Source organism: Helicoverpa armigera, chromosome 16, assembly GCF_030705265.1.
Source record: "Helicoverpa armigera isolate CAAS_96S chromosome 16, ASM3070526v1, whole genome shotgun sequence".
Taxonomy (NCBI): domain Eukaryota; kingdom Metazoa; phylum Arthropoda; class Insecta; order Lepidoptera; family Noctuidae; genus Helicoverpa; species Helicoverpa armigera.
In genome coordinates, this window is record NC_087135.1 from 5,295,866 (window position 1) to 5,311,158 (window position 15,293).

The 15,293-nt window shown below is 35.8% G+C and overlaps 2 protein-coding genes across 5 annotated transcripts in view; both read right to left on the minus strand.

Moving 5' to 3' along the window:
* Positions 1–15,293, minus strand: part of LOC110384536 (semaphorin-2A) — a 284,393-nt gene that overhangs the window by 215,383 nt on the left and 53,717 nt on the right. The gene's annotated exons all lie outside the window — the stretch shown is intronic.
* LOC110384537 (spermatogenesis-associated protein 17) lies at positions 3,957–5,331 on the minus strand. The gene is made up of 2 exons (XM_021345849.3): positions 4,994–5,331; positions 3,957–4,839 (listed from the first exon to the last, which is right to left on the minus strand). The coding sequence occupies exons 1-2, from the start codon at positions 5,288–5,290 to the stop codon at positions 4,051–4,053; spliced, it is 1,086 nt and encodes a 361-aa protein (XP_021201524.3). The 5' UTR covers positions 5,291–5,331; the 3' UTR covers positions 3,957–4,050.

The following is a 15,293-nucleotide window of genomic DNA, read 5'->3' on the forward strand; positions in this document are numbered from 1 at the left end:
AGTGGTGCATTTTATCGATATAATTGTAAGGGGGATTATTGAGCGAAGTGACCGGAAAATTCGATAGTACTTTAGGCTGGGCGAACGCGCGAGGCAGCCGCATGAGCGCCAGCGATTTGACGCGCGGAGCGGGCCCTGCAGCCAGTGAAATTACACTCCACTTGTACACGCTCAAAGCGCCCGATAAAACACTGCCACTGAACTAAAATTACGCTAAATTGAAAACCCTCGTGTTTAGCATCGAGCTTTTAGTGTGAAGCATTCATCGAAATTGTTATTCCGTATTCTGTTACAGGTATTTTTCAATTACAAGTTTGATGGTTATTTGAAGTGCCGTTATCCAATCGTTCTTGTTTGATTTGTCTGGGTAACGTAGTTGATTTGTACCTCTATACCGTCAGGAATGTGACGTAGCAATTTCAGAAATGCTCGAGAAGATTTTACCATCCTAAAAATATCGGTCAGTAAACCTTAGTAGGTAAGTTATTAATTGGGTAAAAGAGTTTTCAAGCCTTTTCGTTAGTTGAAAAATTTATTGACCAGGAAAGTACTCAATTATTGAACTACAATATTTTCAAATAATTTATTGCATTTATTGATCTTTCGACAAAAACTTTGTAGTAGAAACCCTTCCATTTTATACAAGGTAGCTTCATAACAGATTGCTGACTTAACGTAACTGTAGTATATTCAATAAAACCCTTATCACAGTCACAGTCACATATCACAGTCTCCTAAGCCTCGCTGCAGCTAAATAAAAAAGCGGTTAGTACAAAATAGTGTCGGTAAAAAGCTGCGATAAAAACCGGTCTGTCGGTAATCGTACGTCTGACAGGTCTCTACGCCCCAGCGTACTGTAACGAGGTTAGCAATTTTCTTTCATTCAACATTATTGCAACACCTACGGACATGAAAAGCGTGTACGATTCACGTCTACTTGTAGGGTAACCATGTTGCATGAATAAGGAAGTTTAGTCCCTGTTTCAAGATGTTTGCCTCGTAATCAATTTTTATCTGCGTTACCCCATGATTATGATAATTTGTTTTGTTCCTGTTTCGATAAAATTACTACGATAAATTGGTATTATTTTTCTTACAAAAATACGTTTAAGTATTGGTAAATATACAGGTACAACTTAATACCTTTTTTTTTTAACGACGTCAAAAATCATCAAATGACCCCTCCCGCTGTGGGTTAGCAGCGGTGAGGGAGTGTCAGACTCTTACTGACTAAAAACCGTCGTGTTCCGTCATAGGCCTTTTATGTACCAGGGCCGCGGTATCTCTTTCGAACAACCCGCAGCCCCGGACATCGGCTTCTTAACGATAATAACTGACTATAAAATTAATACTTAACCACTGCCTCCATTCTCAAAGAATACCACTTCCATAAATAGTAATAAAATTTAATCTAATATCTACGCATTCCTTTCAGATAAAGGAGTACGTGGTGCCCCTACGCCGCGTCGCCCTTGCGCGCCCAAGCGTTCGGCGAGCCACTAATTACTGCGTACCATGGTTCCTTCCGCATTTTTCATACAGATCACGGACCTACTCAAGTCGATATCGATTCGCAAGTTCACCCGGGAATAGCTTGAGGTTCCGTCTAAGAATTGGCGGAATGCAGTCCTGGGAATGCCCCCTTTGTCCTCAACGAAAAAGGTTCGCAATTATGTACGAAACTAAACGCGAGTGTGTTTTGTTTTGGCTACCTTTATTGATACTAGCATATGTGTGAACAATTATTTCTTGTATTTTAAATACATAAAATAGAAAAGTACTTGATTTCATCGAGGATAACACTTTAGTGATGGCTCAAAATATTCAAAGTTTCAAACCAATATCGGTCCAGTATGGCAGTCTAGCGATCTATACTGCTACGGTTTCCCTTTGCAGATTTTTGTACCAAAAACTAGATAACAGTTAGGTATATACCTATGGGTCCATAAGTACATTGAGTACCTGAAAATATATTTCACACTGCAATAAGTGAATCACTCGAGAACATGACTGGCACTCATACAATACATACGCATTTTAAAGCCAATACCTCGTTTTCTCTTTTCGTTAAATTCAATTATTCCTCAATTCTCTACAGTCAATTACAAGTTTCCATGTTAACTCAATAAAAAATAAATTGAATACTCCTTTGGCCCTTCCATACAAAAAGCCAATTTATTTAAATGTACCAATTTAACGATTACAAAGCTGAACATTGTTGAAAAGTTGCTTAGAAAATTGAAACGCAGATATACTGTTCGCGGTCGGAACAAACCTATAAAGAAATTTAGGATCGAACAAGTTTTGTACTACGTAATTTAATTTAGAATCAAATTGAATAATTAAAATCTAATTTGGATAAAATTAGTCGCCAACGACCAATCAAATTGTTTGATTATGTTAACAGTACAACTAATGGGTGATTATTTACTTAACTGTGCACAATATCATATAATGTTAGCCGTTGTTTTTCAATCACACAATACAGAAATGACACTATTATAAAAGGCGAGATAGTCTACCATCCACAACAATTACTTCGATAATACAACGAGACAAAAATAGTGGCAATGTTTTATGCACCAAAATTCATGGAAGGAAGGTGTGAAACAAACAGTAAATCAGTGTCGCACTTCAGTCATAGAATATAGGTAGTTGAGTCGTTGTGCGCTCGGCAGTCTAGTCCCCGCTCACGCGTGCCGCAGCTCGTTGTTTTCTTTTTTGCTCTTCAACTTCTCGGGTGCGTATCAACGGCGTCGAGTGTCGGCGGGTGTAAATTGAAACACTTGCAAATTTACCCCATACATTATTCATATCCCAAACACCCTCAGAGCGAGCGACTCTGACAGTTACAGTTGACGCAAACTTCACAAAACTGAAAGCAAAATAAACCTATACCGTGGCACGGTTCCGCCTTATGTGACCTTGAATTTGAATGAATGCTTTAGCATATTGAATTTAGGTTCCTCTCAATAGGGTCTATTGTTAAATAAATGATAGGGTACGAATAATTGTCTGTGGCTCCGCGAGGCAAATCACACCCTATTCTAGCAGCTTCGTGGCACATAAGTAAAGTGGGTCAACCATTATACGTCTAACAAATGGGTACCCGCCTTAAGTCGGGCTGTGCAATAAGGAGTCGGTTCAGAAACCCACAACCTGCATTATTCTGACCCTAATAAATTTGCCGAGTCAAACAGGCATTGTCAGACAAATGAGTTTGAAGACGCACAGTAAAGATACTTCAGACATAATAGACTACACAAACATACGAGAGTATAACACAACTACATATATTACCTTTATCTTTTCTCGGTATGAGCACGGGCGAGTATTTGAATGCGAGAATAAAATACGCTTTTCTACGGCGAAATATGTGAGAATGTCATCGATTTCCTTTCATACTGTCCTATGTAAGCAAAACTCGATGCAACACAAATTGAATAAAATAAAAGCTGTTACACTACGTTCAATAAGTTCTTGTAAGTAACCAATTTGAAAATAATTAATTTACGCATATTATTCATTGAAACCAAAAAAATAATTATGTTTAAATAAAATCAAATGTTTATTTGCCATTCGTTCACACTTAAATAAACATTAAATCACTTACTTTCATGAAATACTATCTCAACTCAAGTAATAACTTTGATTTTCGTGCTTGAGTTTAGATAAAAACACAGAAACATGATTTAGGATAACAAATAAAAAATATCCGACCAAAACCTATACAAGCGTAATGTTAATTTACAAAACACATTTTCCTTGGAGAGTTTAACGTAATTTCTTTCTCACCAAGGCGTTTCCTGAAATAAATTACAAGTGTAAAATTCACAACAACAAAAGCGTAACAACAAAAGGCTCGCGGCTCGCAACATCCGGACGACCCTTCCAAACTTAGCAGCCTGATTACGGATTTCCGAGCAAAAAAAAAAGGGAGAAATAATACACAACCATGTTAGAACCCAAGTGTTTTCAAACAAACCACTCTTGTGTTGATAATGTTAAATATGAACAAAAATTTCATCCAATTTGGGGAAAAATATGTCATTATTGTTTATCAATGTTCTCGACGGAACACTTTCGTCTAAGCAAAACGTTTATGTGGAAATCAACGTAGTCGAATAAAGCAGGGTTTGGAGTGTAGTATTTAAGGTAGAGGTGGAAACGAGGGTCTTTAGGGGGAGTTCTCTTTCGCGCGTCACCTCCAGCTACTGTGGGCGTCGGTGCTGGAGGCGGAGGCGAAGAAGGCGATGGAGATCTGGTCGGTGTAAATGGACCCCGACCTTCATACTGCCCCACAGGCCGTACCTTTCTCCACAAAAACGGCTCCTTGTGAATTCGTCCGTGATGTGTTGCCCTGTGCCTGTTATCCTCTCTTTTCCGAACCGGGTTAGACAGTTCATACATTTCGGCCAACGATAAGTACCAATAGTCGGACCCATCCCCTATTATCGGAAACAACCTCTTATTTGAGAAAGCCGGTCGGTGTTTTCGTACAAACTCATCATATTTCCGCTTCAATCTTCTCATGTATTCGGTATAGTGGATAGATTTTAGTAGTTTTTCGAATTCTGATAATTCTGTTGTAGCGGGTTCTGAATATACTCCGGCACAAACGTAGGTTCTGAGTAAATGATGTAATTTAAAAACAACAAAGGCTAGCCATTGACGCGCTTCCTCTTCTAAAATCCTGAGGTCATCTGCACGACTTCTGATGCCAAATTCGGCGGCTTCAGCTGCTTTTCGTTCTCCGCGTTCCTTCACAGTGGCTAACCAGCGACGATATGTGCGATAACAGAATTTTGTACGCCTTGAGTAATGTCCGCGCCAGAGTGCCTATAAGAAGAAAACAAATAGTGTAACTATAAAGTAGCAACTACAGACGATGCTTTTTTTCGGGTATCAATGGCCGAATAAAGTAAATATACCTATGTAATAATTATTTCAGCTGCGCAGATGTGTTTCAGATAATAATACTAGTAAGAAATACCTGTATGCTCGTAGCAGCCTTAGCATAGTGTTTCGCGTGTTTAAGGCGCACAGCTCGCCGAAGCGCAGCACGAGTGAATTTTCTAGCCAGATGACTTCTGTACGCTTTCTGTATGATGGTAGCATTCTTTGCTAACCACGCCACATGTTTCCGAACCAAATATCCTCGGGTATAGCGATTTATCACCATCGCTGCCACAAATCTATCATGACGCAGGTTTTCAGCATTAGTGGCTCTTTCTTGTAATTCCGTGTAAAAATCCACTGCCGACGGCAAAAGCCGGTAAACTGTCGCCATTTCAATAACTAATTTTAATTACGTAAATTCTGACTGTTTCTGACACATAGGTACCTAAATGATAGGTGACGTTTGCTGTCGTCTAATGTTTTTTTTTTCGGTATTCAATGACAGTTTTATAACTAACGGCCAATTGTTGAAGCAAGGAGACTATTTTAAGTTTAGTTTTGTTATGTTTCAGGGTGGTGCAAAAAAAGTGTCTTGAAAGTACCAGATGTACGGTTAGTATTATACTTATTACTTTGGAACCTACCCAATATGAAAAAAAAGAAGAGCCATATAAAAAAGTACGAGAAGTATGTAGATAACGCGCCGAACTGACAAATAATAGAAGACCGAAATTAGCAAGTCTTATATAATTTTAATAATATGAACCTTCTAAGTTATTCAGTCGTAGCTTCCTACCTGCTCCCCTCTCATTTCCGTGCTCACTTAATCATAATGACACTTTTGGTGCCTTTCAAGCCACCGTAATAAGTTCAGATATTTTTTTTATTTGGGCCCTTAAATGAGGCGATGTCTCGGTTGCCCATTTCGTTATGTTCCCCCGAGCAACGATACGAGTTGTTTAGAGAGTCCTCTTTCCCCCTCGGCCCTCGGCACCCAGGCCGTGTGAGACATCATGAATAATTCAACAATCAAATTGGCAAGGTGTGTACGCCTGTTTATTTATTTTCACCCGAAATTTAGTGGTAATTTTCATACCTATGTGTGTTCCCGGAATTGAGTTACTTGGCGGGGACTAAATTAATTTTGACAATGAGTTTACTCTTCGTTGCGTTTTGGTAGAAGTCATTTAACTGCTTGTGCTAGAGGAATGTCATTTCCTTTATTATTTCCATGAAAATATTTATGCAGACAAACATAAAACCAGAATTAAAATCTTTGCAAATAATAAATTGCAGTCTAAACAGGTACTTTTGCCATCAAAGTTATTCCGGCCTCTTTAACCCATTTTGTAAGGGAACCATTTCACCTGAAAATTGCAAAAGAAGCCTCGTCTTTACAACTTGTTGTTTTATTTTGTGAAGCTTTCAAAATAAACAGAGTCGGTTTTTGTTTTTAAGTCGTTAACGTCTCTTTTAAAATCAAGGCTCGAGGGAGAGAGAAAGATACTTTAATAATTAATAATAGACCCGCGGTGAGGCTTCTCGACCGAGAAAATAATGACGACGGTGAATTTTTAAGCATTCTAACATTTAACTGGAGATAGCAATCAGACAGGTCAAGTTGTATAAAATTCAGAAGAGATGATTTTTTTATTATTCATTTGCTAGCACGAAAATTGTTTATGTACCACAAGGTATTTGCCCCGTGTATTCATAATGTAGGTAGGTACATTTTGATACAACATTCTCATTCACTTTCAAATTAATCTGGCAAAATTTGTTTAAGTCGTAAAAAGCCGTCAATCTAAATACCTATAAAACTACAAATTGACGTAACTTTCAAACAATGCTATCGGCAACCCGATAACCACAAATCAATTTGCATCCACATTTCTACACCTGAGAACGATTTAGTACACCTACGCTATCGTATCTCATAATACCTACCTACATACATACTTACATATTACACATTAGTAGTATACCATGGCTTATTAGTGTGGGATTGTAATCCCATAAGGGAGTCCGCTAGAGGATTATACATGACCAGAATTGGGGTGAGGTGTTATGACCCATTAGAATTGGTTTCCGCGTAGATGTAATTAAGGGCAATAAATGTCAATTTATTTATTTGCAAAACCTTTTTTGTGTGCCAACCAAATTCATTTTGTTTTCTAGGTAAAACCTGTTAGCCCAAAATAGATGTGTAAATATTTTTAGATGTTTCCATGTATTTTCCTAGTACATTTTTGGAATTTAAAAGGGCGTTGGAAAAATACAATTACCTAGAATTTAAAAATACACAAATCCTTCACAAAGTATCGTTCTGCTCGAGAACACAGGGCACATTTATCATCACCCCATAGAGGCTATTAAAACGCTATTAGTGCTTGCTTACGAACAATTTAGTGGCCGCACACGCTTTACAGCAAACATTAAAAACAAATTAAAACGTTCCGATATCGGTGACAATCGATACTCCACTTCTGTTGGTTCAAGTTACATTCAATTGAATAGCAATATCTGTCAGGGCATTTTTTTAAAAAAGGTACCGAATTTATTATTTTTATGTCAAAGGTTCCGCTCGAAAGTGTGAAAAGAGACGTGGGCAAAATTATTTGGAAACAAATATTGAAAGATGACGAGTTTGAAAACCTCAAGACCCTATTGATGATTAACAATATTGCTAAACATGATTAACAATTAAAAGAGTTTTGTGATTCAATAAATAATTATGCTTTTGGTATCGAAAAATAATTCTATATTACACCAAAACTCTCGAAAGCAAATAGCTGACCTAATCAAAACAATTATTAATCATGCCAGTCACATTTTGATACAAAAAGCCTTAAATAACTCCAAAAGTTTTGCGAAACTGTAGTGATTTGCGTGTTCATTTGAAACAAATGACTATTTTATTCGCATTAAACCTGAAAGCACGGAAACAAAACAAAAATACAAAGAAACAAACTTTGCACTGAAGAGTTTGTGAAAGAGAGTACTAGGACTTCAATATTGTAATTATTTCTATTGGGGCCGGGAACTTTTCAATATTTTCCTTGGCGAAGTAAAAAACTAGGGTAAAAGTATATCGTTACGGGAAGAACTAGATACCAAGGCGATGAGGAACGAAACTAATTAAGTGTGATAATTTAACAATCAATTAAAACGATATCTTGGAAGGCAGGCACTTTGGATTCTAAGAATTGTAAACAAATATAGGGGGATGCATTTGCGTTGATTGAAAATATGATCTGAAACTAGGCTTGGATATGAAGAAATATATTTCAACAATGTCCTAATGATTTAGATTTTTCTTTTTTAATTTTTGATTATGTGTTACAAATGCCATGCACCATGTTTGGAAGGGTTCTTATCCTTTCCATATTATTATTGAAACTAGGCTAGTTTTTAGCACTTTTCACGTTAAATTTACAAAAGGACAGCACCCCCAAAACGCCCCCCTTTCATCAACATCAATGCCCGTTTTTCTCACTGATCGTCATTATCTTTCTTGCTTCTAGAAAGCATTGACAACAGTTTAGAACTAGGTAAGTATGTACCTAAGTACTGGGTCATACAGATAATTTTATTTTATTTCATATCCAGTGAATAAGAAAATGTATTAATTGACAACTATCACATGCAGTATCGATGTCCGCATGAAACAATATTCGTATTGGCAGTGCGTTTAATTTTTGCTCGCAATTATGAGTGTCACCGAAATACAGCTATATAATTAAATTGGCAACATTAAACTTCGTGTGTTTGACACTCTGTATTAAGCCAAAAACAATATATTTAAAGCATAATTATTTTATAATTTCATCATTATTGATAATTTGTATTTCATGACGATGATTAACTAATTTTTCATTTTGGTTGAAGTAGCGGTAGATATAACTAGAAAGAGCTCCGTAATTATTGATAGCTATCATAAATGTATTGGTATTAACATAATAGTTATTACGAAACTCACGTTTTTGAAGTTTTAAAAATTTGCATCAGATATTAATTTAAAGTATTTTTCTATTCCTTCATTTTGTTCACTATTATTAATTTCAAAAGTCCAAAAATAAACCCGAAAAAAAATCATCTGAGTAAAACATTCGCCAAAAATGCGTAACTACCAAATTATGTGTAAAAGGTAAGTTCCAACCATTCGGAAAACAAGAAAAAATGTTGTTTCAAACATTTTCTCAACCCCAATCAACAACTCAGGATACTTGAAATTCCTTTGAAAGGGTTTCCAAAAATTTCGATAGGGCAGAAGGCTTGTGAGGCATTCGAGCACATACGTTTACGTAGTTATAGGCAGTAGCTACTCAATCGGTCAGTACAATCACTGATTCCCTTTGATTAAATTCCCGATTCGAACGCTGATTACAACAAATTATAGACGCTTTGTAATTTGTTATTTTCACATACAAAGCGAATTGAAGTCAATTACAATTAATTGAGTCTCGTGAGGTGGAACGGACCTGATAAAGGTTTTTAGGTTATTACTCTAGTGAAATATATAGTTGTAGTATATATAGGTGTAGTAATAACTTTTAAGGGATTAGTGGTTTTAACTTTTAGCGGTATATTTAGTTGCTCTGAAATAATGTTTGACTTTTTATAAGGAAACACGCGTTTACCTGTTAAAATGTTGGGGCCTTACATTGATAAAATGTTAGGGCTATAAAAATGGTAAAAATCATATCTTGCAAGTCGTCCTATCAACGATGCATGACCTCCTCCGAACCCAAGTAACAGTATTACAGTCTATCCACTAGTAAAGGTTTCACATCAATCGGATAAGCCGGTATAGGGTTACCCTCTGACAAACAAACATTAGTCTTTGCCGACCATAACACAGTCTTCTTACTGTGGTCTTTCTTTTTAGTTTGTTAGATCCTGTGAGGCTTATCCATCCTGGGATGAGGTTATGATACGAAAGATTCAAGGTATACCTGTGGCTTTCTTGTTAGATATTGGCGGATCAATTTCAATATTAACGTAAATAGTGTTACATATGCTACCACATTTTTATGCTGTTATATAGCTACATGTTTTGATTGTATCAATAAATAATGATAAATAACAAATTGTATAATTTGTTGTGATAATTTAATAAATACGCACCTAATTTCGTTTCATAAAAGAATATCTTTTCTCAACGTAACTCTAATGATAAGCGAAGACAGCACAACGCACTGCACTAAACGCATTCACAAATTGCAATACTACGTAGAGCTCTAAAACGTTTTGCTAATTACAGTAGCAGTGCTCAGAGATGGCGCAATGCAGTGTTTCAAGTAATTTTCACTAATATCCTTAAGACAATGCGAGAGTTAGCCCACTCTACTATCCAGCTAAGATGCTCTGAATTAGCCTTATACCTCCGTGATCATATTAAGCTAACTGCACATACGTTAGTTTACGTACAAATGAACCAAGTTTTAGACGGATGTTCGTTGCGTGATGTTCTTATCGCGAAAACCTTCGTAATTAGAGTTTTAAAAGGCACGGCTGGAATTATAAGTAAGGCTTTTAAGTTCGTGTTTATTTGAGGTTTATGCGAGGTAACTTTGTGCTTCCTTGCTTAAATGTAAGAAAAAGTTGGGCTTTAACATGTCATTATGTCGCAAGTTATTCTGCATTAATCCCTGGAATAATATAAAAAGTCATATCGGTGAACTTATTTGACTTTCGTACCTAGCTGTTAAAATAATATAATGATATAAATACCATCGTACTAAAACTGTGCGTTCATTAATATGGAATATGGTAAAGTAAACAAATCAATAATTCAACAAAAAACACGCATGTAACAAAAAGCCCAAGTGAACATATTCTACAAAATCAATCACACATACGAGTTATTTTCAATTCAGGCCAATTTTAATGTCCAAATCATTGAACACATTCATATTACAAATAACCATTTGGCCATTTCTATTTCACTAACATGAACTATTTACGCTAATATAAAATTCCACGCAAACAAATCGGGATGTAAATGCAAATCCCATCCAAAACAAAAATGTGAAAGACTGCCAAGTTCGATAATATGGGAATGCTTCGCCTATAAAAGAAGTGAGATCTGAATAAGTACCAAGTTCCATACACATACCTCAGTTTAAAATAGTTACTTTTTAATGATGTTACTTGGCAAGTTTTAATAGAAAATTAAATACTTGATTCATTGCGTTTAGTAGGTTTATAACAAGGTGTGTGAAAACTTGCCAAGTAACATCATTAAAAAGTAACTATTTTAAACTGAGGTATGTGTATGGAACTTGGTACTTATTCAGATCTCACTTCTTTTATAGGCGAAGCATTCCCATATTATCGAACTTGGCAGTCTTTCACATTTTTGTTTTGGATGGGATTTCATTTATTTTTGTAAGGTTGTTTATTTTATTTTTTTCTTATGATTAAGTTAGTTAAAGAAATGTCTCATTTATACTATCTTTCAGATTTGTGAATATGCACTATGCTTCTTACAAAGAAATTAACTAGATTAACTAAATGGACTAGATTTACCAACTGACTGACATGACATGTTATCATATATTATGTTCGTGGATCAAAGTTACACATTCGTTATTTTCGAAAGTGACTCACACTTGGCCGTTTTAAGATTTTTACTTTACTTTGACTAAATACAAACCTTTGTAACGAATTTCAGATCGGTACCTACGACCATTCGAAGATATATTATATAAATTTAGTTCGTTTTAGTTCCTTAGGGGTATAAATTTACACCGGATATAAAACACCTTCATTATTTTGAAACCGACTCACACTTGGCCATTTTCAGATTTTTCCCTTTACCTTGACATAAAGACCTACCTCCATGCCAAATTTCAAGTCAATACGACCATTGGAAGTGGTCTAGGTTTTTGATGAGTGAGTCAGTCAGTCAGTCAGTCAGTCAGTCAGTGAGTGTATAGTAAAAATAGCGATTTTCTGACGTCAATATCTCAAGACCTACAATAGGTATATTAATGAAATTTTGTATTTTAGATAAGCGAGGGGGTCTCAACAGATACGAGAAATTTGATATGCGTAAATAAAATAGATTTTGAGTTATAGGGGGGTCGAATTTGGCCCGAAATGGTTCGTGTAATATAACCCACGGCCGGTGTGTCGCTTTTTTTTGCTCGAACTTGGCGGACACACTGCCGTGTGTCTAGATTCAGTGAAAAGGGCTGGCATTAAATGCAGACTTACACGTAGTGGCCACAAGTACATGTGTAGAAGGATAATCCAATTTCCATAGGGTTTCACTTTGCACTGCGGTGAAATCATAACTAAACTATTGCCTTTACAGCTAACTTCACCTCCATTAGCGAGAGCTCTTATGATATAAATAGGCGTATGCTATAAGTTACTAAATGTACCATGAGAGTTTTCTAATGTAATTTTCCAGCTATAAATTTCCCGCCTACGGTACCTATGTGGGTAAAAATGCAGGGTGTTTTTGCGTAGGTCGCGCTATCAGGTGACCTTATCAACCGATTTGTTTATATTTTGATAAAAAGGTCATTCGTTTATTAGGTTTACGTTAACGTAGATTGAAGGGAAATAGGGAAATGTAATTTTCAAGGTTTAGTCTACCTACACGTTTATAGGTATTTTGCCATGTTAGTTAAAATACTCAGTGTTACTATGGATTTTGGCCAAATACTCTGTAGCTAAAACATTCACCACACTATTTGAATCTGAGTTATATTTTTATTATGTAGCCCTTCATTTGTGATTCAATAAAACATACCTACAACAATGTCACTCAACATACTCCATTTTGGGTTGAAACAGGACAATCCCATAGGCACCACATATCATAGCCATAACTAATGGTAATCTATGCTAACACCATGTTAATCGGATTAAAGGAAACGTGAAGGTTAGCGAAGCAGATGGTACTAAATCAGTATTGGTTATGTTGTGGTTAATGCTGTTACGGAAGCTTAGTTATCTACCACATAATACCATCCTAAAGGACTGGCCGACATTGTTTGCTGTACGTAATCCGGTTATGGATTCAGGACTGGCCATCAAAACTTTCCGATTTTCGAGTTTGACATGATTTTTAATAGTGTGTGCTAGTTTGGGAGTATGAGTTTTGGATTAAAATTAAGGATGCTTTGGATGACACTAATATTTGTGGTCTAACTGATTAATATTAATGGCCAAAAGTGCCAGAGGAATCATGCTGTTACTACATTATTTTTTAAAGACAAAAGCAACTAAGTAAAATCATCAAATGTCTCCTCCCACTGTGGGTTAGCGTCTTTGAGGGAGTGTCAAACTTTTACTGACTAAAGCTCTCTAAAATAATAATTTGTTAACTGATCCAACTTAATCCCATTCCTATTTACATCGTATTTGATTGATTGATTGATCCTCCTAAACGTCAAGAAATTCAACAAGCTAGGCTAGCGTGTTAGGTACATATTGTATCGTGGAACAGCATACAGATATATCAATCGTCATAAAAGTCTGAATGTATGCATGTTGCGTTGTCTAGCACAATGTCAGGGCGCCACGTGGAACCGACATGATGTATTAGCACTAAACTGCATAAAATACACCCCTAAAATATACTACAGGGTTGCCATATAGAAGTAGTTTGCGAAAAATCAAGAAGTGTTTTAACGAACCTTAACGTTAGTAAAAAATATTCCACTTGATTAAAAAAATATTTAAAGCAGCAATTTATTTTATACAAAATATATTTTTAAATACGCCTATTAATAAACATTTATTATTTCATCTTCATTGAAGCTGTAATGATCGGTTGAATATGTCGAAACTGTAAATACTGCTGATTAAAGTGACTGCCAATAATGAGTTCACAAAGGATATGAAATTCTTGGTTTTACGTGCTGTTTTCGTGTAATGGCCAAAATATCGTGTATTTGTGATTGAACCCATTCATTTAAATAATGAAACTACATTTATTTAATCGTATTTTCACAATTATATTTCTCTACAAGTTTGATGAATAAATCTGACATTCCAGCTAACCCAATGATGGCTAACCCAACGAACAATTATCTTTATGGTTCTAAAAAAAAAACAATAAATTAGGTTGTCCTCGCAACAGTAATTCATATTATGAAAGCGCTGAGGGTTGAATAGAAAGTTCCACATTCTACCCGGTTCAGCTCCTTTGACTGGGTCACCCCTGAAGTTTGTGAACGTGAGCCATATTGCAAAATGTCTCCATGAAAAAAGACCTAAAACTTTGCCCTCTAACTTAATATATACGCTACGGATATTCACTTTTATTCCTTAACGATTAGAATATAAAATGAGTAGTTATAAGTGATATTATAACTTCTTCCAACTGAAATAAAATTCTTTGGCAGAAACTTTGTAATTATCTGCTTGCGTAAAACGAAAGTTTCAACATTTCTTATAAACTTAATGTAAAAGTAGTTTATATGCGCATATTTTTAGTTTTAGTAACTAAGTGTTATGTAAAGTTTTTTTAGCGTATTTGCTAATGGAAGCGCCATTAACCTCGTTGTGATTATTTATTAGCGTGCTATAAACTAATCTAATTTATATAAAACTGGAATTTTATGCTCCTAGTTCTGATATAAAATGACGAGAAATTCTCTATGAAAGAAACTTGTTTGCAAAAAAAAACTAATAAGAAAAAACTATAAATAATACAACAATAACACGGCACACATGTTTATCGAGGGTCCATATTGTGTTTTTCATTACACCAAATAAAAGCTGATTCTTACGAGTCAAAGGGAGCGTAACCTTGATAATATAATAAAATAGGAAAGCTTAGTGGAAGCCGATATCTGCAGATACCGTTATAAATAACTAAGGCACACCTCGGTAACAAGGTCCATTTATGCAGAGTGATGTAATAAACCGTATCTAGTATATTGAATTGAATTTGCCAGTGAGGGCGGTTTATGAGGTGCCGCTCGCATCCAACAGGATGCCGACGCATAAAAATGCCATAATTTTGTATGCAACAGATATGAGCTCGACTTTACGACTTCTACACTGCTCTGATGTTACTTACGACGTGCAAAATGAGAGGTGCATTAGTGCAAACTGTAAAAACTTTATGCCTCCAACATTATGCGTAAATAAAGACACACAAAGTAGCAGGTACAGAAAAAAATATCAAAAATGGACCCATAATTTCGAGGTTGGAGTTAATCTAATTTTGAGGGTACTTTTTCCATTATATAAATCTAAATTCGGAAACTTTTTAAGGTGCTAATAAAATTCCATAGCGTTGAGAAGTTGACACCGCCCTGCTCCGAACTCCTGACATCATAACTGGGTTAGAGAAAAATGAAAACTTTCGCAATATGGTCCTGGGCGAAGTTCGCATGCACGAGAGTTGAGTAATAACAGTTCCCAGA

What these genes read in the sequence shown, in the direction of transcription:
- LOC110384537 (XM_021345849.3), bottom strand. Translation starts at nt 5,290, where the DNA reads ATGGCGACAGTTTACCGGCTTTTGCCGTCGGCAGTGGATTTTTACACG. An exon ending in AGGCTGCTACGAGCATACAG is followed by an intron (nt 4,840 to 4,993) that starts GTATTTCTTACT and finishes TTCTTCTTATAG; the next exon opens with GCACTCTGGCGCGGACATTA.